This window comes from Oncorhynchus clarkii, chromosome 4 (assembly GCF_045791955.1).
Source record: "Oncorhynchus clarkii lewisi isolate Uvic-CL-2024 chromosome 4, UVic_Ocla_1.0, whole genome shotgun sequence".
Classification (NCBI taxonomy): Eukaryota; Metazoa; Chordata; class Actinopteri; order Salmoniformes; family Salmonidae; genus Oncorhynchus; species Oncorhynchus clarkii.
This window is the reverse complement of record NC_092150.1, coordinates 45,620,297-45,644,546: the sequence shown is the minus strand read 5'-3', so window position 1 is coordinate 45,644,546 and position 24,250 is coordinate 45,620,297. Positions and strand designations below refer to the sequence as shown.

Sequence of the window (24,250 nt, the reverse complement as noted above, 5' to 3'; positions counted from 1 at the left end):
CGTTTGATGCGACACAGATAGGGTGGTGAGAGTGGGGAAACAGAAGAGTCCTTGTCTGTTCTTTTGAGTTTTGAAGTTGAGTCTTTGCCTGACAAAGTGAAGTTAGGATATATGAGTTATCCTGTACGTATGTGCCGAATACATTAAAATGTTACAGTTGTCAAGCTTATGGGCATGTGGCAGCAGTTTGTAGAAGGAAGGGTCCAAGGTGTGAAAAATGTGCAGAAGGGCATGAGACAAAGGAATGTGTAGTATTGGGGAAAGTAGTGGACTGTGTTAATTGTCAGTAAGATTGGATTTTTAGCATTTATAGCAATGGTTATTAATTGTACTGCAGGGATGGATCAGAAGTCTCAGAAAATTGAGGTTGTGGTGGCAGCTGCAGAGAAGTATTTGGGTGTGCGAGACTTGACAGCAGAAGAGTTACAGGATGTGTTAAGTGGTGATGTCCCATCCTTTCAGTGTGATGACATGAGGTAGGAATACATGCATTCAATTAGTGGAGTAGGGGGGGTGTTAATTTGATTTAATATAATTTTGAAATTTGTGAGTATAGTGTTATATGGTAGGGTACTTATTTAGTACATTTTTCTTTTTCAAGTAAAGTATAAGGGAGTTGTACTCCAGTCTCTTAGGAGGCGGTAATGAAACAAATTGGATGCCAACCGCCGTTGAAGAAGAAGACGAAGTCATCCCCAAAATTAGCCCGATCAACGAAAAACGTCAATTCCCGTCGGCCCTTGTTTCAAGTGAAGGGAAGTAAAATGTCGGCGATGGATGGGATGGGCCTCTTAATGTGCTTTTAACAATATCTCAACCTTTAATACTGTATTTTAAACGTAAATGTCACGTTTTAGAAAATAACGGTTAGTTGAAGATTGTGGATTTAAACGGACAAAACATATAACTGGATCTAAGGTATGTATTTGACCGGTGTAGCTAGGAGGATAGCTAACGTTAGCAAACCTGGCTAGCTAGCTAACGTTACTGCTATTTCTGGCAGGTCTGGCTAGCTAGCGACGAATCTGATTCCAGTGAAAACGTGACGATTATAACTAGTTTCAGTGATCAAGTGTATTTACTAGTTTAGTTCGTTTGTAGTTTACCAGCCAGGTCAACTGGTGTTGCAAGCAACAGACGAGAGTGCGGCCTGATCCAGGTATTTTGCAACAGCTAACGTTAGCTTGCCACTTCCAGTTAATGCAATGGCTAATTAGATAGTTAGCTAGCTAACATCGTCACACACGACACTGCAAGATTCTTCAACATTTTATTTGACTTAAGTTATGTATCATCAGACAAAGACTCCAGCGAAGAGGAAACAGAGAAGGATGAAGAAAGGAGTAGGACGAGGTTGAGGTGTTACCAAGGTGATACGGAGAACCCAGATGACGAGCCTAGCGAACTGGTGAGTGTTATTGTGTGTGTGTGTTTTAAGCTTTTCCATTGACTGTAGCAGCTATTAATGTGTGTGTTTGTCTGTCCCCTTCATATAGGGAGCTGCCATTACTGCAACCCCCGAAACACTTTCCTGCCTGGTCTCTCTTCACTGCTATCCACAGCATCTCCTCGGCAGGTAATGCCGGCCTACGCTACATTAATTTTAAAATCTTTCCTGTAATTTTTTGTCCTGCCAACGTAGTGGTGCACACACTAAACGAAGAGGCAGAGACGGGGGTCTCACACTTATGAAATTATTCCCTCGGTCGTGAGGATTCGCGATACCACACTGTCTCACGAAAAATATGTAAATTAGATTAGCTAGAACAAGCAGTGGCTCAAAGCCGCCTCATAAACGTTTTCAGTCAGACATTCACGCTTGCCATACAGAGTTGAAATGTCAAGCCAATACATTTAGAATTGGGTAACATTGCTTGTCCCACTTCAGAGCTGTAATGATTTGACGCTTTGGTTAAAGGCAAGTACAAATGCATGCTAGTAGTATTCATCGCTCCTGTACACATTCTGGCTGATGTGATACGTCATCACTGGTAGGATCTCATTGGCTTTTGCTGATCACCGTTCTCAACTTGTCGTTAAACATGTCACTCTACAAGAGCATTGCAGATTTTCTGACAATAAAATCCAACATTTTAGAACGTATCGGGATGTCTCATAGACGGATCTGTAGCCCTCAGATTTCTTCCCTGACTCGCTCACATTAAACGAGCATCGGTGACAGCTGCGAGCTTCGAGTAGGCAACATCATGGGTATTTTGTCTCCGATTTCAAACTTGTCTGGGACAGCTAAATTGGGGCCAAAATCACATGCCTGACTAAGGAGAGGATGTCAGTGAAAAGTCAGCTGAAATGTATGGGAGTGTGAGACACCCTATATAATGAATTGCATAACAGGGAATTTAGATGTGCCAGTTCCACTGTGCGTGGTTTCATGAGTGATGTATTTGTATTCCAGTTCTGACCTTGAAGTGGAGTTGACAGCTGAGGTGAGAGTGGAAGGCTCGTTACTGCTCAGTATCCTGTCCACTGTCGCCCCTGGTATAGGCAGCAGGAAGACAGGTAAATACTTTGTACCAACTCTAATACACACATACAGTACTCTACTTCCCCCAAACACACACACACACACACACACACTTGACAGATTGTGGGCCCCAGGTGGTTGATAAAGGCCTAACATTTCTTGTCTCATCTTTCAGGGTTGCTCTTTGATCCCCGACCCTCAGTATCCCTCCTCCACCCACAACCCCAGGCTCCAGGGAGTTCTGGACTACAGCTTACCCCAGGCCCAGCTCCCATCCTGGCCATGGACTTAACTCAAATCCCATGCCTTAAAGGGATGCCTGATGTCCCTCCTCCTCACGGGATCACAGAGACTGCCAAGAGCCCCCTGCCCTCCTCCACATCTTCCTCCTCTCCCGCCTCCCCACCTTCCTCTTCATCCTCCTCTCCTGGTGCCGTGGCAACCAGCTACAACAATGATATCCGGGAGGGAAGTGCCAACAGCATGATGATGGGTGATGTGGTGTCCTCCACTTCTGCCTCCCTGGCTCCCCCCTCTCACTCTGACCCCTCGTTCTCCTCCTCAGATCCCTTGTTATGCCTCTCACCCTGTGTGGGCACCAACGGACAAAAAGAGCTCGAGACTGAGATTTACGACCCATTTCACCCCACGGAAGGAGAGAGAGAGGAAGGAGCGGCGGAGGAGGAAGGGGAAAAGTATGACCCCTTTGATCCGACCGGCTCTCCCCCCTCAGAGAGAGAGGAAGAGGAGCGTGAGACGGGGGGAGGGAGGGAGAGAGGGAACAGCGTGAGCAGCAAGGGGAGCGATGCTAGAGGGAAGAGAAGGAAGGTAGAGACGGGGAGGACAGGAGGAGAGGAGAAAGACAATGCTCCTCCAGACTCCACGGATGCTCTCTCTGTTCCCCCGCTCTCACCGCGCTCCCTCCCTCTCCCCCTTCGGAGGAGGCTGGACCGAACCAAAGAGCCCCGGGTGAAAGTACGGGACAGGAGAGAGAAGGCGAACCACTCGGACCACTCTGAGATTGAGGAGGGTGAGATCGTTGGGGCCACTGAGAGGGACGGAGGAAAGAGGGAGGAGAGAGGCCGGGAAGGAGTCCTTCCTCTCGTCCTCCCCATCTCCTCTGACAGTCCTTTCCTCCACAGGGGAGCCAAGCCGGAGAGGATCCTGAGGGTGTTGGACGGGGATAGCTTTGTGTCGGTGCGGGCTGAGGGGGACTGGGCGGGGCTAGTGATGCCTGGCAGGGAGGATGGGGAGCCCATGGATGAGGAGGAGGAAGAAGAGGAGGAGGAGCTGGTGGTGGTCGGGGTAGGAGATCTGAGGAGGAAGCTGGTCAGCCGGCGTAATGCGAGATACCGCTCCTCCTTCCCCTCTTCCCTCTCGCCTCAGCACCTCCCACCGTCTCCTCACACCATCCCTCTGGCCCCCTCCCCGCTCACTGCCGAGAAGGACAAGAGCCGCAAGAGCTCCAAGGAGAGGGAGCGGCACAAGCGAAAGGAGTGCAAGGTAGGGGAGGAGGAGCAGGAGGAGGAGAGGAGGAGGAAGAAAAGGAAAGAAAAGGATGGTGGTAGAGAGAATGGTGGGGAGAGAAAGGAAAGACACAGGGAGAGGGGGCGGCGGATTGAGAAAGAGAAGAAAACAAAAGTGGAGAAGGAGAGAGGGAGGAGCAGCAGAAGCGACAGCAGGAAGAGGAAGAAGAGACGACGGAGCACCCCGGAATCTTCAGTACGCCCCCGCTCACAAAACACCTCAGCGCAGCAGGCCCACGGGGGCCGCTCCTGGTCAAACACTTCAGAGGACCGACACAGAGAGAGAGACAGAGACAGAGAGAATAACAGAGACCGGTACAGAGACAGAGTTGGGGAACGAGACGGTGATCGAGACAAGGACAGAAAGAAAGATGACACCCGGAGAAGGGAGAGGGATGGAGACTCTAGCCGGATAAAGAGGGAAAGAGAGCGAGACGGCGTCCGCAAATCAACCAGCCGAGAAAGAGGCAGCTCCAAGAGGTCCAAAGGAAGCGTAGAACCAAGGCACCGGGAAAGGGACAGGCACCAGGACAGAGAAAGGCACAGAGAAAGGCACCAGGACAGAGAAAGGCACAGAGAAAGGCACCAGGACAGAGAAAGGGACAGGGAGAGACGTCGAGATGGTCGACCCGTGGTGCCGCCATCCATCCAGGATCTCAATGGCTCTGACCTGTTCGCCATCAAGCGCACCATCACGGTCACCACGACCACCACCACCACTCTCCCCGGATCCCCCCCGCTGGCTCCATCCTCCCCCCGCAGCCCCTCTCAGGGCTCCGAAAAGCCCCACAAGAGGAAGAAGAAGAGCCGTCGGCGCTCGGACGAAGAGTTAGAAGACAGCATTGGCCGGCGTGGGAGCCTCTCCCTCTCTCCGCCGTCACATTACCATGGCTATGACTCGGACCACTTCTCAGACAAACTGGAGATAGACATGCATTCTCTGGATGGGGAGGCTCTGGATTCAGACTACCCCTCTATAGAAGACTCCCCTCCCCAGCTTCTGGAACCCGCTGCCCTCAGCGCCAAACCCAAGACCGCTACCAAACCTGGACGCCACCACTTCAAGAAGAAATCACGAACGGGCAAGAAAGCTGGTCAGTCCAAGTCGTCCTCTTCCTCCTCGGTTCGACCTAAAGGTAAGGAGCTCTCCACCTCCTCACTCTCCCCAACCCAGGCCACCCCCGGCCTGGCCTCCGCCCCAGCCACCCTCCCCTCGGCCAAACGAGGGCGGAAGATAGGGAAGGAGAAAGAGCGTGGGGAAAAAGGAGGAAAGAAAGAGTCTGGTCGGTCTGGCAGGTCCAAGAAATTAAGTGGAGGTGGGAGGAAAGCCAAGCTGCAGTCCAAAGTGTCAGTGTTGGTGCGCGAGGGTGTGAGCAGCACCACGGGCGGCCCGGTGGGCTCGGGGAAGCTGGGCATGGAGCTCCTCGGGGTGGGCGGGCCAGTAGGGGGCTCTGGGGGGCCGGTGGTGGGAGGCTCCATTGCCGTGGTCTTTAGGAGGGACAATGAGAGCAGATCTCCGTTCCTCAAGCCGTGCTCTGAGCCTCTATTGCTGAGTGGACGCAACAAGGACCTGGGGAAGGTGGGCAAACGCAGTTCCCTGGCCGTTCCACCTTCCTCCTTGCTGGCTAATCCCACGGTGGCAGCGCTGAAGTCCAAGAAGGCCAAGCCCAGCTCTACCACCTCCACATCCTCCTCGGCGTCTTCGCCCTCATTGTCCCTAGCAACCAAGCGTAGGAGGCGGCTAGCGAAGAAGACGCGGGGAGAGAAAGGCCTAGCCAGCGGTTTGACGGACGTGGATGGTGCTATAGCCAACTGTAGCTCTGAGGGCGGCGGCTGGGGTGGGTCTTCCTCCGACATCCAATCAGGAGTGGGGGCTAAACCCTCCAGTCCGCACTCTGGTCCAGCTGGTCCAACCCCTTCCTCATCCTCTTCATCATCCTCTTCCGCCAGTGTCCTCCCCCCGTCCTCCTCACCCCCCCACACCCCTCCGCCCTCCCTCACCGCCTCGCGTGATGCTCGGGAGTCATCTCCCGACTCTCAGACAGTGGACAGCAGCTGTAAGACTCCTGAGCCCTCTTTCCTACCCGAGGACTGCCCCGCTCAGACCCAGAGCACCCTCAACCTGTCCCCCTCCAGTCCCTCGTCCCAGGGGGGAGGCCTCTCACAGTACGGCCCCTCCAACATTAAGCCACTCCCTCTAGACGAAGACCCCAAATCCCTGGCCTCACCCCCTTGTTCCTCATCTGTCTCTGCCCTCGCCTCGCTTTCCCTTCCTCCTTCCTCCACAGACCCCTCCTCCTCTTCCTCCTCTTCTGTTTCTTCCTCCTCGGCAAACAAGCTGCCACCGCCCCCACCTCCCCCTCCTGCTGCCCCTACCCTCCCCTGGAGTCTGCAGACAGGAGTGGACTGCACGGCCGGAGGAGTTTTAGCATGTAAGTCTCTTGTCAGTAGCATTCCTTATAATAATGTCAACAGGTGCAGTTTTGGTACGTTTTTGTGTATTCCTGTTGCTACTATGAAGTGTATATAATATGTATAAGGTTTTACTAACCCCATGCTCTCTGTATTTCAGTGACAGCTCTGCTGTTTAAGATGGAAGAGGCCAATATCGCAAGTAGAGCCAAAGCCCAGGAGTTCATCCATGCTACCAGCCAGGTGTGTGTGTCTTTGAGTAATTATATTCCATTATCAGTGTGGGGGTATATATACAGTACTAGTTAAATGTTTGGACACACCTACTCATTCCAGGGTTTTTCTTTTCTTTTGACTATTTTCTACATTGTAGAATAATAGTGAAGACATCTAAACAAGGAAATAACACATGGAATTATGTAGTAACCAAAAAAGTGTTAACCTCTTGGTGTTAGGGGGCAGTATTTTCATTTTTGGAAAAAAAACGTTCCCGTTTTAAACGGGATATTTTTTTTTCAGGAAAAGATGCTAGAATATGCATATAATTGACAGCTTTGGATAGAAAACACTCTAACGTTTCCAAAACTGTAAAGATATTGTCTGTGAGTATAACAGAACTGATGTTGCAGGTGAAAGCAGGAGAAAAATCCAATCCGGAAGTGCCCCAGGTTTTGAAAGCGCTGCGTTCCAATGACTCCCTATATGGCTGTGAATGTACCATCAACAAGCTTACGCTTTCTACGTATTCCCCAAGGTGTCTACAGCATTGTGACGTAGTTTTACGCATTTCTGTTGAAGAATAGCCGTATGGGGGCACATTGCGTAAGTGGTCACATGGTGGCTCCGAGAGAGATTCTCGCGTAAAGTGCAGAGGTAGCCATTACTCCAATCGGTCCTAGAGAAAAAGGAATTGTCCCGATGGACATATTATTGAATAGATATTAGAAAAACACCTTGAGGATGGATTCTAAACAACGTTTGCCATGTTTCTGTCGATATTATGGAGCTAATTTGGAATATTTTTCGGCGTTGTGGTAACCGCAATTTCCGGGCGATTTCTCAGCCAAATGTGAAGAACAAACGGAGCTATTTTGCCTACAAAAATAATATTTTGGGAAAAAATGAACTTTGGATGTCTATCTGGGAGTCTCGTGAGTGAAAATTTCCAAAGTTCATCAAAGGTAAACGATTTAATTATAAAAATAAAAAATAGTGGTTTTTTTTTTTTTTTTTTGAATTTTACCCCATTTTCTCCCCAATTTCGTGGTATCCAATTGTTGTAGTAGCTACTATCTTGTCTCATTGCTACAACCCCCGTACGGGCTCGGGAGAGACGAAGGCTGAATGTCATGCGTCCTCCGATACACAACCCAACCAGCCGTACTGCTTCTTAACACAGCGCGCATCCAACCCGGAAGCCAGCCGCACCAATGTGTCGGAGGCTACACTGTGCACCTGGCAACCTTGGCTAGCGCGCACTGCGCCCGGCCCGCCACAGGAGTCGCTGGTGCGCGATGAGACAAGGATATCCCTACCGACCAATCCCTCCCTAACCCGGACGACGCTAGGCCAATTGTGCGTCGCCCCACGGACCTCCCGGTCGCGGCCGGTTACGACAGAGCCTGGGCGCAAACCCAGGGACTCTGATGGCACAGCTGGCGCTGCAGTACAGCGCCCTTAACCACTGCGCCACCCGGGAGGCCCTTAATTTGATTGCTTTTCTGATTTCCGTGACAAGTTTGCCTGCTGCTAGCAAGGCATAATGCTATGCTAGGCTATGATAAACTTACACAAATGCTTGTCTAGCGTTGGCTGTAAAGCATATTTTGAAAGTCTGAGATGACAAGGGGATTAACAAAAGGCTAAGCTGTGTTCCAATATATTTCACTTGTGATTTTCATGAATAGGAATATTTTCCAGGAAGATTTATGTCCGTTGTGTTATGCTGATTAGTGTCAGATGATGATGATAACGGTCCCGTTCACGGGCTGGGCGTCACTACAGGTTAATGCGTTTGATGAGCTGGATGAGCTCCGTTCAAGACGATCTGTAAAATCGTATGTTTCACCAAGTCGTGGCTGAACGACAACACGGATAATAAACAGTTGGCTGGGTTTTTCTACGTCCGGTAAGAAGAGGGGTGGTGGTGTGTCTATTTGTCAATAACAGCTGGTGCACGATGTCTAATATTAAGGAAGTTGAGGTATTTTTCGCCTGAGGTTGAGTACCTCATGATAAGCTGTAGACAACACAATTTGTTTTGTGTCAATTTTAATTTTACCTTTATTTAACTAAGCAAGTCGACTAAGTTTTCATCTATATTTTTCATAGCCGTCTATTTACCATCACAAACCGATGCTGGTACTAAGATCGCACTTACCAAGAAAATGCTCATCCAGAAGCGGCGCTCCTAGTGTCCGGGGACTTTAATGTAGGCAAACTTAAATCCATTTTCCGTAATTTCTACAAGCATGTCACATGTGTCACCAAAGGGAAAAAAACTCTAGACCACCTTTACTCCACACATGGAGACACACTCGTACAACGCCCTCCCTCGCCCTCCATTTGGCAAATCTGACCATAATTCTGTCCTCCTGATTCCTGCTTACAAGCAAAAACTAAAGCAGGAAGTACCAGTGACACGCTCAATATGGAAGTGGTCCAATGATGCGGAATAGAGGTCGACCAATTAATCGGAATGGACGATTTAATTGGGGCCGATTTTCAAGTTTTCATAACAATCGGTAATCAGCATTTTTGGACACCGATCATGGCCGATTATATTGCACTCCACGAGGAGACTGCGTGGCAGGCTGACTACCTGTTATGCGAGTGCAGCAAGGGAGCCAAGGTAAGGTGCTAGCTAGCATTAAACTTATCTTATAAAAAAACCCATCAATCTTAACATAATCACTAGTTAACTACACATGGTTGATGATATTACTATTTTATCTAGCTTGTCCTGCGTTGCATATAATCGATACGGTGCCTGTTAATTTATCATTGAATCATAGCCTACTTCGCCAAACAGGTGATTTAACAATCGCATTTGTGAAAAAAGCACTGTCGTTGCACAAATGTGTATCTAACCATAAACATCAACGCCTTTTCTTAAAATCAATACACAACTATATATTTTTTAACCTGTGTATTTAGTTAATATTGCCTGCTAACATGAATTTCTTTTAACTAGGGAAATTGTGTCACTTCTCCTGCGTTCTGTGCGATGCAGTCAGAGTACATGCAGTGATTCCTAACAAAGACAGCCAATTTCACGAAACGGGGGATGATTTAACAAAAGTGCATTTGTGAAAAAGCACAATCGTTGCACGAATGTACAGTGGGGCAAAACAGTATTTAGTCAGCCACCAATTGTGCAAGTTCTCCCACTTAAAAAGATGAGGCCTGTCATTTTCATCATCGGTACACTTCAACGATGACAGACAAAATGAGAAAAAAATCCAGAAAATCACATTGTAGGATTTTTAATGAATTTATTTGTAAATTATGGTGGAAAATAAGTATTTGGTCAATAACAAAAGTTTATCTCAATACATTGTTATATACCCTTTGTTGGCAATGACAGAGGTCAAACGTTTTCACAAGGTTGTCACACACTGTTGCTGGTATTTTGGCCCATTCCTCCACGCAGATCTCCTCTAGAGCAGTGATGTTTTGGGGCTGTTGCTGGGCAACACGGACTTTCAACTCCCTCCAAAGATTTTCTATGGGGTTGAGATCTGGAGACTGGCTAGGCCACTCCAGGACCTTGAAATGCTTCTTACGAAGCCACTCCTTCGTTGCCCGGGCGGTGTGTTTGGGATCATTGTCATGCTGAAAGACCCAGCCACGTTTCATCTTCAATGCCCTTGCTGATGGAAGGAGGTTTTCACTCAAAATCTCACGATACATGGCCCCATTCTTTCCTTTACACGGATATGTCGTCCTGGTCCCTTTGCAGAACAACAGCCCCAAAGCATGATGTTTCCACCCCCATGCTTCACAGTAGGTATGGTGTTCTTTGGATGCAACTCAGCATTCTTTGTCCTCCAAACACGACGAGCTGAGTTTTTACCAAAAAGTTATATTTTGGTTTCATCTGACCATATGCCATTCTCCCAATCTGGATCATCCAAATGCTCTCTAGCAAACTTCAGACGGGCCTGGACATGTACTGGCTTAAGCAGGGGGACACGTCTGGCACTGCAGTATTTGAGTCCCTGGCGGTGTAGTGTGTTACTGATTGTAGGCTTTGTTACTTTGGTCCCAGCTCTCTGCAAGTCATTCACTAGGTCCCCCCGTGTGGTTCTGGGATTTTTACTCACCGTTCTTGTGATCATTTTGACCCCACGGTGTGAGATCTTGCGTGGAGCCCCAGATCGAGGGAGATTATCAGTGGTCTTGTATGTCTTCCATTTCCTAATAATTGCTCCCACAGTTGATTTCTTCAAACCAAGCTGCTTACCTACTGCAGATGTAGTCTTCCCAGCCTGGTGCAGGTCTACAATTTTGTTTCTGGTGTCCTTTGACAGCTCTTTGGTCTTGGCCATAGTGGAGTTTGGCGTGTGACTGTTTGAGGTTGTGGACCGGTGTCTTTTATACTGATAATAAGTTCAAACAGGTGCCATTAATACAGGTAACAAGTGGAGGACAGAGGAGCCTCTTAAAGAAGAAGTTACAGGTCTGTGAGAGCTATTGCTTGTTTGTAGGTGACCAAATATTTTCCACCATAATTTGCAAATAAATTCATTAAAAATCCTACAATGTGATTTTCTGTGGGGTTTTTTCCTCATTTTGTCTGTCATAGTTGAAGTGTACCTATGATGAAAATTATAGGCCTTTCTCATCTTTTTAGGTGGGAGAACTTGCACAATTGCTGGCTGACTAAATACTTTTTTGCCCCACTGTATATACTAGGCGGTGTCAGAGGAAGTCCCAAAGAATTGTCAGACTTCAAACCTCGGTCATCAGGTGAACGGTGTTTCCTTCCACACATTGGTGCTTCTGAGTTAAGCGGGCGGGTCATGTTTTGGAGGACGCATCACTCGACCTTCGCCTCCCGAAACCGTTGGAGTTGCAGTAATGAGACAAGATCGAAATTGGGAGGGATTTAAAAAGCTTATTTTTTTATCACCATTGGCCTCATGGTGAAATCCCTGAGGGGTTTCCTTCCTCTCCGGCAACAGAGTTGGGAAGGACTCCTGTATATTTTTAGTGATTGGGTGTATTGCTGCACCATTCAGTGTAATTAATAACTTCACCATGCACAAAGGGAAATTCAATGTCTGCAAGGCATTGGAAAACCTCCCTGATCTTTGTGGTTGAATCTGTGTTTGAAATGCACTACTTGACTGAGGGACCTTTTCAGATAATTGTATGTGTGGGTTACAGAGATGAAGTAATTCAAAAATAATGTTAAATGCTATTATCAGCCGGGCTAGACAATCTGGACCCTCTCTTTCTAAAATTATCTTGCCGAAATTGTTGCAACCCCTATCACTAGCCTGTTCAACCTCTTTCGTATCGTCTGAGATTCCGAAAGATTGGAAAGCTGCTGCGGTCATCCCCCTCTTCAAAGGGGGATACACTCTAGACCCAAACTGCTACAGACCTATATCTATCCTACCCTGCCTTTCTAAGGTCTTCGAAAGCCAAGTTAACAAACAGATTACCAACTGTCAATCACCACATTCTTATCAGCAGACTCAACAGCCTTGGTTTCTCAAATGATTGCCTCGCCTGGTTCACCAACTACTTCTCTGATAGAGTTCAGTGTGTCAAATCGGAGGGCCTGTTGTCTGGACCTCTGGCAGTCTCTATGGGGGTGCCACAGGGTTAAATTCTTGGGCCAACTCTCTTCTCTGTATACATCAATGATGTCGCTCTTGCTGCTGGTGATTCTCTGATCCACCTCTACGCAGACGACACCATTTTGTATACCTCTGGCCCTTCTTTGGACACTGTGTTAACTAACATCCAGACGAGCTTCAATGCCATACAACTCTCCTTCCGTGGCCTCCAACTGCTCTTAAATGCAAGTAAAACTAAATGCATGCTCTTCAACCGATCGCTGCCCGCACCTTCCCTCCCGTCCAGCATCACTACTCTGGACTAGAGGTCGACCGATTATGATTTTTCAACGCCGATACCGATTTATTGGAGGACCAAAAAAGCCGATACCGATTTATTGGAGGACCAAAAGAGCCGATACCGATTAATCAGCCAATTTTTTGTATTATTTTTTACAATTTATTTGTAATAATGAAAATTACAACAATACTGAATGAACACTTATTTTAACTTAAAACATATCAATTTAGCCTCAAGTAAATAATGAAACATGTTCAATTTGGTTTAAATAATGCAAAAACAAAGTGTTGGAGAAGAAAGTAAAAGTGCAATATGTGCTATGTAAGAAAGCTAACGTTTCAGTTCCTTGCTCAGAACATGAGAACATATGAAAGCTGGTGGTTCCTTTTTAACATGAGTCTTCAATATTACCCGGTAAGAAGATTTAGGTTGTAGTTGTTATAGGAATTATTGGACTATTTCCCTCTATACCATTTATATTTCATTAACCTTTGACTATTGGACGTTCTCATAGGCACTTTAGTATTACCCGTGTAACAGTATAGCTTCCGTCCCTCTCCTCGCTCCTCCCTGGGCTCGAACCAGCAACACAACGACAACAGCCACCATCGAAGCAGCGTTACCCATGCAGAGCAAGGGAAACAACTACTAGAAGGCTCATAGCGAGTGATGTTTGAAACGCTATTAGCGCGCGCTAACTAGCTAGCCATTTCACTTCGGTTACACCAGCCTCATCTCGGGAGTTGATATGCTTGAAGTCATAAACGGCACAACGAAGAGCTGCTGGCAAAACGCACAAAAGTACCACCGCTCAGTCAGATACTTAGATGCTTGTATGCTCAGTCAGATTATATGCAATGCAGGACACTCTATATAATATCTAGTAATATCAACCATGTGTAGTTAACTAGTGATTATGATTGATTGTTTTTTATAAGATAAGTTTAATGCTAGCTAGCAACTTACCTTGGCTTACTGCATTCACGTAACAGGCAGTCTCCTTGTGGAGTGCAATGAGAGAGGCAGGTCGTTATTGCGTTGGACTAGTTAACTGGAAGGCTGCAAGATTGGATCCCCCGACCTGACAAGGTGAAAATCTTTCATTCTGCCCCTGAACGAGGCAGTTAACCCACCGTTCCTAGGCCGTCATTGAAAATAAGAATGTGTCCTTAACTGACTTGCCTAGTTAAATAAAGGTATAAAAAATATATATATATATATATATATATAAATTAAAAAAATCGGCGCCCAAAAATACCAATTTCCGATTGTTATGAAAACTTGAAATCGGCCCTAATTAATTGGCCATTCCGATTTAATCGGTTCGACCTCTACTCTGGACGGTTCTGACTTAGAATATGTGGACAACTACAAATACCTAGGTGTCTGGTTAGACTTTAAACTCTCCTTCCAGACTCACATTAAACATCTCCAATCGAAAATTAAATCTAGAATCGGCATCCTATTTCGCAACAAAGCATCCTTCACTCATGCTGCTAACCATACCCTCGTAAAACCGACAATCTTACCGATCCTCGACTTCGGTGATGTCATCTATAAAATTGCCTCCAACACTCTACTCAACAAATTGGATGCAGTCTATCACTGCCATCCGTTTTGTCACCAAAGCCCCATACACTACCCACCAATGCGACCTGTTCTCTCTCGTTGGCTGGCCCTCGCTTCATACTCGTCGCCAAACCCACTGGCTCCAGGTCATGTATAAGTCTGCTAGGTAAAGCCCTGCCTTAACTCAGCTCACTGGTCATCATAGCAGCACCCACCCGTAGCACGTGCTCCAGCAGGTATATCTCACTGGTCACCCCCAAAGCCAATTCTTCCTTTGGCCGCCTTTCCTCCCAGTTCTCTGTTGCCAATGACTGGAACGAACTGCAAAAATCACTGAAGCTGGAGACTCATATCTCCCTCACTAGCTTTTAAGCACCAGCTGTCAGAGCAGCTCACAGATCACTGCATCTGTACATAGCCCATCCAACTACCTCATCCCCATACTGTATTTATTTATCTTGCTCCTTTGCACCCCAATATCTCTACTTGCACATTCATATATACATATATATATATATATATATTATATATATCACACACACACTTATTTATTCATTCATTCATTCTCGGGCCGACTCTCTATATATTCTGCACATCTACCATTCCAGTGTTTAATTGCTATATTGTGATTACTTCGCCACCATGGCCTATTTATTGCCTTACCTCCTTTATTCTACCTCATTTGCACATACTGTATATAGACTTTTTCTACTGTATTATTTATTGACTATGTTTGTTTATTCCATGTGTCGAACTGCTTTGCTTTATCTTGGCCAGGTCGCAGTTGTAAATGAGAACTTGTTCTCAACTAGCCTACCTGGTTAAATAAAGGTGAAATAAAAAAAATAAAACCAATATTGCACACAGTGAGTCAATGCAACTTATGTGACTTGTTAAGCACATTTTTGGTCCTGAACCTCCTGAAGAGGTTGTATATTTATTGACTAAAGACACTTCAGCCTTTCATTTCTAAAAACATAATTCCACTTTGACATTGTGGGGTATTGTGTGTAGACACAAAGTCTCAATTGAATCCATTTTAAATTCCGGCTGTAACACATCAAAATGTGGAAAAAGTCAGAGGTAAATACCTTCTGAAGGCACTGTATACGTGTTACATATTTGACTTGGATTGTTTTGAAGGTGTTCGATATCTGACCAACCATTTCTCATCATACCTTCCATCTCTCTCTCTTGCAGATTCTCTCCCAAACCAATCAGAACCATTCATCGCAGCATGCCCCTTCTTCCTCCTCCCAGGTTCCTCCTTCCCCTGGCCCCACCCCTGCTCAGTTCATCCTGCACAGCGCTCTCCCATTGGTGGGCTGCACCAAAACCCCGCCCAACCACCTGCACCGTGGCATGTCTTTGGGTGGCGGCTGTGCCCAGACCCCACCCCCTCTGCCCTCTGGGTTCTCGGGAGGGTCCGGAGACTCCAGTGATATAGGCTGGGACAACGAGAGCAAGGACCCTGACAAGGTAGCACCATTAAAAACCATGTCTTTCTACCACTCTCATATCTTCCAATTACTGATGTGTGTGTGTGTGTGTGTGTGTGTGTGTGTGTGTGGAAAGGAATAAGGTCATCTGACTACCAGTACAGTACTGCATAGTGTAGGCACAATACCAGAATGTTGACTTCATTACTGATACTAGGTTTTGTATCACGATGTTCAATACCAAAACGATACCGAGGCAAAACAAAAGGCATATTAGCCAAAGTTACAGAATGGCACATGATCCAGACAGATATGCTCAGCTACTGCTCTGTTCAATCGTTGGGCATCTTTTGAGTTAAATATCAACACATTTGCATTTTTTTTTTTTTTTACAAACATTTTTTTTCAGAGAGATGTATGCATTAATGAATCAATTATGCAATCAGTTTGACTTAGGTAAAAACGATCTAACTACATAATGGGGCGGCAGGGTAGCCTAGTGGTTAGAGCGTTGGACTAGTAACCGGAAGGTTGCGAGTTCAAACCCCCGAGCTGACAAGGTACAAATCTGTCGTTCTGCCCCTGAACAGGCAGTTAACCCACTGTTCCCAGGCCGTCATTGAAAATAAGAATTTGTTCTTAACTGACTTGCCTGGCTAAATAAAGGTAAAATAAAAAAATAAAAAAAAATAATGGTAATCATTTATTTCAATGGTAAATAAATCTGTAGCATATCCACAATACAGGTGAATGCATATTCAATAGGAGTGTGTGCATGCATTGAGTTATCAAGCTTGTTTTTGGGTGATTCCATGGGGCTACAGATGACAAACCATTTCCCTTCCATTTTGGGACACATTTTATTGTGTTCATCAACAGCATTTGTATAGAAGTAGCTTTTTTCATGAGAATGTTTGTCTCTTTAATGAGTAATGATGTCATTCACGAGGCAATAGATCATCTTTTGGAGAGATGAGAAAGAGACCGAATAAGTGAATCCATAAAGTTTTTATTTGCAATCAGCTATGAAATCAATATTATGCCTTAGTTTGCATATCATCACAAACAAAGTCTAGGGTACTGAATTGATGTTAGCTTTAGCTGTCACCTAGCAAGGAAAGTTAGCCTACAAAGCTGGACACTATTGGTATATTCTTCCATTGTAAAGGGTTCTAGTCTGTATTGACTTTGTTTTGCGAATCAGTAATTAACAGTTTCAACATCTACATGCCTTGTCGCATTATTCAAGTCTGTTAACTTCTGTGCAGTATGAGTGGGAGCTTATATGATGCAGCCCAGACTCCCAGTGCAGGCTAGCAAGTGGAGCAGGCACTGTGCGCTCTATAAGAAGGGGTCGACTGCGCTGATAAGAACGGCTTGACCCGTGAGACACATTTGACAGAAGTTCCGAAAGTAACATTCTACTGCAAAACAGTTTTTCATGCTCTGGTATCTGAAAAGTAGTGACGTTTCGGTATACCGTGCAACACTAGTACTGCACCTCTTATTTTATTTCTCTCGCTCTCAGTACCTGAAGAAGCTCCACACTCAGGAGCGTGCGGTGGAGGAGGTGAAGCTGGCCATTAAGCCTTACTACCAGCGTAAAGACATCAACAAGGACGACTACAAGGACATCCTGAGAAAGGCAGTGCACAAGGTAACCCAGCCCTCTAACCATAAACCTGCTTTACCTTGTTATTACATGGTTTAGCACAATGTTATTAGTGTTATTACATGGTTTAAGTACGCTGTTAAGTGACTAGGCACACAGTGTTACATGGCTTAGCACAGTGTTGTTAACTTTGTTATTCGATGGTGTAAAACAAACACCTTATTCTATGAATGACTTGATAAACAGTTGAATCAGGTGTTTTAGTGCTGGGCTGGAACAAAAAAGTCTGCTCCGCCAATGGTCAGGCTTTTGGGTTTAGGCTGTAGTGTCTCTCAGTAATGGAGTGTAGGTGCATTTTGTTCCATATGAATAACAACCTGTTTGTGACATTTTAATAGATTGGCTAACACAATGTTAAAAGATTGGCATAATTACTAGACTGAGTGGTGTGGTGTCGATTACAATTACTTTTGACTTGTTTGTGAATGTTTATAGAATTTCCACAAAACAGGTATTGGCAGTTGTTGGAAGTAGACTTCATAAATAAGGCCAGAGGGAGTGTAGAATATTTAAGCAATAAGGCCCGAGGGGGTGTGATATATTGGCCAATACACTGAACAAAAATATAAACGCAACAGGTTAAGTGTTGGTCCCATGTTTCATGAGCTGTAATATAATATATATAAAAAAATAACATATGCACAAAAAGCTTATTTCTCTCAATTTTGTGCACAAATTGGTTTACATCTCTGTTAGTGAGCATTCTCCTTTGCCAAGATAATCCATCCACCTGATAGGTGTGGCATATCAAGAAGCTTATTAGACAGCATGATCATTACACAGTTGCACCCTGTGCTGGGAACGATAAAAGGTCACTCTAAAATGTGCAGTTTTGTCACTGCCACAGATGTCTCAAGTTTTGATGGAGCATGCAATTGGCATGCTGACTGCAGGTGTGTCCACCAGAGTTGTTGTCAGAGAATGTAATGTTCATAAGAACCGTAGACCATGTGTAACCACGCCAGCCCGGGACTTCCACATCCGGCTTCTTCAACTGCAGCATCGTCTGAGACCAGCCACCCGGACAGCTGATGAAACTGTGGGTTTGCACAACCGAAGAATTTCTGCACAAACTGTCAGAAACTGTCTCTGGGAAAGCTCATCTGCATGCTCGTAGTCCTCACCAGGGTCTTGACCTGACTACAGTTTTGGCGTCGTAACTGACTTCAGTGGGCAAATGCTCACCTTCGATGGCCACTGGCAAGCTGGAGAAGTGTGCTCTTCACGGATGAATCCCGGTTTCAATTGTACTGGGCAGATGGCAGACACCGTGTGTGGCATTGTGTGGGAGAACGGTATGCTGATGTCAATGTTGTGAATGAAGTGCCCCATGGTGGGGGTGAGGTTATAGTATAGGCAGGCATAAGCTACGGACAACTAACACGATTGCAATTTCTCGAAGGCAATTTGAATGAATAGAGACACTGAGATCCTGAGGCCCGTTGTCGTGCCATTCATCTACCGCCGTCACCTCATGTTTCAGCATAATAACACATGGCCTCATGTCGCAAGGATCTGTACACATTTCCTGGAAGCTGAAAATGTCCCAGTTCTTTCATGGCCTGCACACTCACCAGATATGTTACCCATTGAGCATGTTTGGGATGCTCTGGGTCGACGTTTACGACAGCGTGTTCCAGTTTCCGTCAATATCCATCAACTTCTCACAGCCATTGAAGAGTGTGACAACATTCCACAGGCCACAATCAACAGCCTGATCAACTCTATGCGACGGTGATGTCTCGCGCTGCATGAGGCAGATGGTGGTCGCACAAAATACTGACTGGTTTTCTAATCCACGCCCATACTTTTTTTTTTTGGTATCTGTGACCAATAGATGCATATCTGCATTTCCAGTCATGTGAAATCCATATATTAGGGCCTTATTTATTTAATTGATTTCCTTATATGATCTGAGAATCTTTTAAATTGTTGTATGTTTATATTTTTGTTCAGTGTGAGGCCAGTTAGACATACTGCCAAATTCTCTAAAACGGCATTGGCCTAGGGCTTTTCTTATGCTCGACGCGAAACTGTATATTGGCCATATACCACAAACCTCAGAGGTGCCTTATTGCTATTATAAACAACATAAAAAAAGGACCGTAAACAAGTATTTTTGCATCATACCCGTGGTATATTGTCTAATATACACAAGGCTGGAATACTGTTTCAGCAAATAAGCATCCAGGATGCAAACTACCCGGTTTATAATGCAGAATATGTAACTATGTTCCAACACAGTAACAATTGGAAGTTGTAATTACGTTACATTGTAAGTAATTACAGCCTAGCGAAATTACTGTGTAGTTAGTTTAACAGCAATTTGATATAGTGTGTGTTATGACTAATACTGACCTGTGTGTGTGTGTGTGTGTGTGGTTGTCTCTGCTTCTCAGATCTGCCACAGTCGAAATGGAGAGATCAACCCGGTCAAGGTGAGCAACCTGGTCAAGCTTTATGTTCAGAGGTACAAGTACTTCAGGAAGCACGGTCGAAAGATGGATGAGGAAGTGAGGGAGGACAGAGAGATGGATTCCTCCTATTGATTGGAGAAGGGGTCGCTCTCACACTACTCCCATTGGTTCTGCTGCCCACTCTTTGCACGTGACTGGGCCCACTGAGGCCGTAGAGTGACATTTGTTTTATTCACCTCCCTATTTGCTGTCCCCATGTAAACTCGTAACCGCCCCGCCCCCTCTCTCGTCTCCTGTGTGTCTTGCTGTACAGAAATATTGAGTAGATATCCGCAAAATATACACACGCACTATATGAATAATAAAAATTACAATGTTATGGGAGCGATGCAGAACACACATGCATACACACTTACACGTGCACGCACACACATACTGTACATACTGTAAGTACACTACACTGACTCCTTTCTCTCTGTGTGGTATAAACCTGTCAGGTTGTTGGTCGGCTGGTTTAAATATAGAGATTTGACACTTGATTTTCTGTTCCCGTCTTTTATTTGAAGTCTACTCTGAGGTGCGGTTTCCTGAGCACAAGTGAGTTCGCTTTTAAGTCCAAGACCAGGCTTAATCTGTGTCCGGGAAACCAACCCTGAAGGTTTTTGTACTCTGATCAGTGCTTAGGCAGAGAGCGAAATAAATGAACGCAAGGTGTCACTGTCCTACAAGCTATGGATTTACAGGCTTGCAGCGTACTTGTCACTGACTGAGTGAACTGTTTGTAATAGATTCTTTATCAATGCTGTTTCTGAACCAGGTTTAAATACTGTAGGTACTGTTTAAGTTATGTAAGAATGTAAACACCAGCCTAAAGTAATTATACGCATCTGTGTATCCCTCTCTGTCATACACAGAGGCAGATCTAGGATCAGTTTTATCCTCCACACAATCCTTACCCTACCCATTTAAAGTAGGGAACTGCAAAACTGGCCATAGATAGATTTTAGGTGCAATTCGACACTTACTCTGTGCTAAGTATGTTTGAGTCTCCATTGGTTTCTATTAGTGTTAGTGAGTAATTTTTCTAGTCCATGACCACGTGATATCCGTCAATAAACGGACATCAATTTAAACATTGAAAGCATATGCCTTGTGATGTCAGAGCTGACTGTTAAAAGCAACCATGAAAATGAAGTACCCCTGCGACTTGATGAGTTTACACATTGGAAGTTGAAGCTATGTGGTGAGTCAACACGTGTTGGGGGCCTGGGATGTGTGTACTATGTTGGATGTATCATCGCGCTTGTTCCTTTCATTGTCAGGTCTCTGTTAGTGGGTGAACACTCCTGTCAGTTTATCTCTACAACTGTTTGACCAGTCAGGCAGTCAGAATTGGAACCAATGGAATAGTCCCAAAAGAGTCAACTCCAACCAACATCAAGAGCACCTCCGAAACTATGTAAGTATATAATTATTAAGGCTGTCTGTCAGTCAAAAAGTTAATAAACTGATTAAGGCCCAGTTCCATCCCCTTCCCTTATCAACCAAAAGCATGAAACCTTAGGCCGACACCGAGTTCACCAAACATTATTCCTAATATTGAGTTGTACTTGCACATCCCCTTGTGCCTTTAGAACAGCCTCAATTCGTCAGGGCATGGAAATTACAAGGTGTCCAAAGCGTTCCACAGGGATGCTGGCACATGTTGACTCCAATGCTTCCCACAGTTGTCAAATTGGCTGGATGTCCTTTGAGGGGTGGACCATTGATACACACGGGAAACTGTTGCACGTGGAAAAACCCAGCAGTGTTGCAGTTCTTGACACAAACCGGTGCACCTGGCACCTAATACCATACCCAGTTCAAAGGCACTTAAATATTTTGTCTTGCCCATTCACCCTCTGAAGGGCACACACACTCCTTGTCTCAAGGCTTAAAAATCCTTCTTTAACCTGTCCTTCCCTTCATCTGCACTGAAGTGGATTTAACAAGTGACATCAATAAGGGATCATAGCTTTCACCTGGTCAGACTGTCATTGAAAGAGCAGGTGTTCTTAATGTTTTGTAAACTCAGCACGTTTTAGGTGCAATTTCATGCTACTACTCTGCTTAGTCTGAGTCTACATTGTTTTCTATTAGTGTTATCAGTAAATAAACAGACCAAATAAAACGGTAATACACATTGAAATCATATGACTTGTGACGTCAGAGCTGACTGTTGAAAGCAACCAATGAAAATGAAGTCTTCTGTATAGCTTAATTGTTTCACACGTTCCATTTTCTACAAGGTTAGAGCTCATTTTAAGTCCTAATCAAAATATAAACAATGTCACTCGTTGACGCCCAAGAAATAGAATCATGTTGGAAGTTGAAGCTATAGAAGGTGTGTCAACGTGTGTCGGATGCCTGGGATGTGTAAACTGTGTTGGATATATCAGCACACCCTCTTTCCTTTCATTGTCAGGTCTCCGGTAGTTAGTGAGTGAACACCTCAGTCAGTTTCTCTACAAGTATTTGACTAGTCAGAATTGGAACCAATGAAACAGTCCCAAAAGAGTCAACTTCAAGCAACATCAAGAGCACCTCTACACTATGTAAGTATATAATTATTAAGGCTGTCAGAGTTACCCAGATTAATATACTTTTTGACATTTTAATGCACCATTTTATTTTTTGAACAATTATCTGAAAGTGTTGGAAATGCATTGAAAACATCCAAAATACATTATCTATACAGCAAAAATCTACAAGTTGGCATTGACGTTTAAATAAAGTGAGCTTTCTCAATTTACCTAATTTGCTAACCGTTACTTGAGACAAAATCAAGACCTCACTATATGTGTAATGTGTTTTTGTATGAACTTGGACACTTCCCAACCTCCTATTCATCTTCAGCACGAAACCAGTGTCTACATATGTGAAAACAGAACATTTCTATCAGGGGCAGTCGCCATAGCCTAGCTCAAGGCCAAAAATGTAAAGTAAGCAACAGCAAAGTAGGCTAAAATCATTCCAATCCTGATTTAAAATGCATGTAGGACCATCTTTTCCCTGTCTTTTCAAAGATACCTAGAGATCTTTTGATCTTTGAGATAACCTTTTCTGCTCTTGTAGGAAACAATCACTCCCCTATTGCATTTGCACAAGCTGCCCCCTTGTTGGCTACTATGTTGCAATATTTACAGTCGAAGTTGGAAGTTAACGTACACCTTAGCCAAATACATATGAACTCAGTTTTTCACAATTCCTGACATTCAATCATAGTAACAATTCCCTGTCTTAGGTCAGTTAGGATCACCACTTTATTTTAAGAATGTGAAATGTCAGAATAATAGTGGAGTGATTTATTTCAGCTTTTATTTCTTTTATCACATTCCCAGTGGGCCTGAAGTTTACATACACTCAATTTGTATTTGGTAGCATTGCCTTTAAATTGTTTAATTTGGGTCAAATATTTTGGGTATCCACAAGTGTCCCACAATAAGTTGGGTGAATTTTGGCCCATTCCTCCTGACAGAGCTGGTGTAACTGAGCCAGGTTTGTAGGCCTCCTTGAACGCACACGCTTTTTCAGTTCTGCCCACAAATCTTCTATGGGATTGAGGTCGGGGCTTTGTGATGGCCACTCCAATACCTTGACTTTGTAGTCCTTAAGCCATTTTGCCACAACTTTGGAAGTATGCTTGGGGTCATTGTCCATTTGGAAGACCCATTTGCAACCAAGCTTTAACTTCCTGACTGATGTCTTGAGATGTTGCTTCAATATATCCACATCATTTTTGTTCCTCATGATGCCATCTATTTTGAAGTACACCAGTCCGTCCTGCAGCAAAGCACCCCCACAACATGATGTTGCCACCCCCGTGCTTCACAGTTGGGATGGTGTTCTTTGGCTTGCAAGCCTCCCCCTTTTTCCTCCAAACAAAACGATGGTCATTATGGCCAAACAGTTATTTTTGTTTCATCATACCAGAGGATATTTCTCCAAAAAGTACTTTCTTTGTCCCCATGTGCAATTGCAAACCGTAGTCTGGCTTTTTTATGGCGGTTTTGGAGCAGTGGCTTCTTCCTTGCTGAGCAACCTTTCAGGTTATGTCGATATAGGACTTGTTTTACTGTGGATATAAAGACTTTTGTACCCGTTTCCTCCAGCATCTTCACAAGGTCCTTTGCCGTTGTTCTGGGATTGATTTGCACTTTTCTCACCAAATTACGTTCATCTCTAGGAGACAGAACTCTTTCCTGAGTTGTATGACGGCTGCGTTGTCCCATGGTGTTTATACTTGCATACTATTGTTTGTACAGATGAATGTGGTACCTTCAGGCGTTTGGAAATTGCTCCCAAGAATGAACCAGACCTGTGGAGGTCGGCAATTTATTTTCTGAGGTCTTGGCTGATTTCTTTTGATTTTCCCATGTCACACACAGAGGCACTGAATACATCCACAAATGCACCTCCAATTGACTCAAATTATGTCAATTAGCCTATCAGAAGCTTCTAAAGCCATGACATCATTTTCTGGAATTTTCCAAGCTTTTTAAAGGCACAGTCAACTTAGTGTATGTAAACTTCTGACCCACTGGAATTGTGATACAGTGAATTTTAAGTGAAATAATCTCTGTAAACAATTGTTGGAAAAA

General features: G+C 44.8%; 1 protein-coding gene across 3 annotated transcripts; it reads left to right on the top strand.

Moving 5' to 3' along the window:
* Nucleotides 1-732: 732 nt before the first annotated feature.
* LOC139406873 (splicing factor, arginine/serine-rich 19-like) lies at nucleotides 733-20,149 on the top strand. Of its 3 annotated transcripts, none has more exons than XM_071149996.1 (9): nucleotides 733-918; nucleotides 1,299-1,408; nucleotides 1,497-1,576; nucleotides 2,417-2,520; nucleotides 2,661-6,443; nucleotides 6,584-6,666; nucleotides 15,343-15,561; nucleotides 17,050-17,178; nucleotides 19,593-20,149. In XM_071149996.1, the coding sequence occupies exons 5-9, from the start codon at nucleotides 2,768-2,770 to the stop codon at nucleotides 19,740-19,742; spliced, it is 4,257 nt and encodes a 1,418-aa protein (XP_071006097.1). In that variant the 5' UTR covers nucleotides 733-918; nucleotides 1,299-1,408; nucleotides 1,497-1,576; nucleotides 2,417-2,520; nucleotides 2,661-2,767; the 3' UTR covers nucleotides 19,743-20,149. The 3 variants fall into 3 exon arrangements, with proteins under 3 accessions (XP_071006097.1, XP_071006095.1, XP_071006096.1); XM_071149994.1 differs by having other exon boundaries at nucleotides 15,283-15,561; XM_071149995.1 differs by lacking the exon at nucleotides 733-918 and adding an exon at nucleotides 946-1,159 and having other exon boundaries at nucleotides 15,283-15,561.
* Nucleotides 20,150-24,250: the final 4,101 nt, after the last annotated feature.

Coding starts and splice junctions, on each gene's coding strand:
- LOC139406873 (XM_071149994.1), top strand. CDS start 2,768: ATGGACTTAACTCAAATCCCATGCCTTAAAGGGATGCCTGATGTCCCT. Junction 15,562..17,049: donor AGAGCAAGGACCCTGACAAG/GTAGCACCATTA, acceptor TCTCGCTCTCAG/TACCTGAAGAAGCTCCACAC. Junction 17,179..19,592: donor TGAGAAAGGCAGTGCACAAG/GTAACCCAGCCC, acceptor TCTGCTTCTCAG/ATCTGCCACAGTCGAAATGG.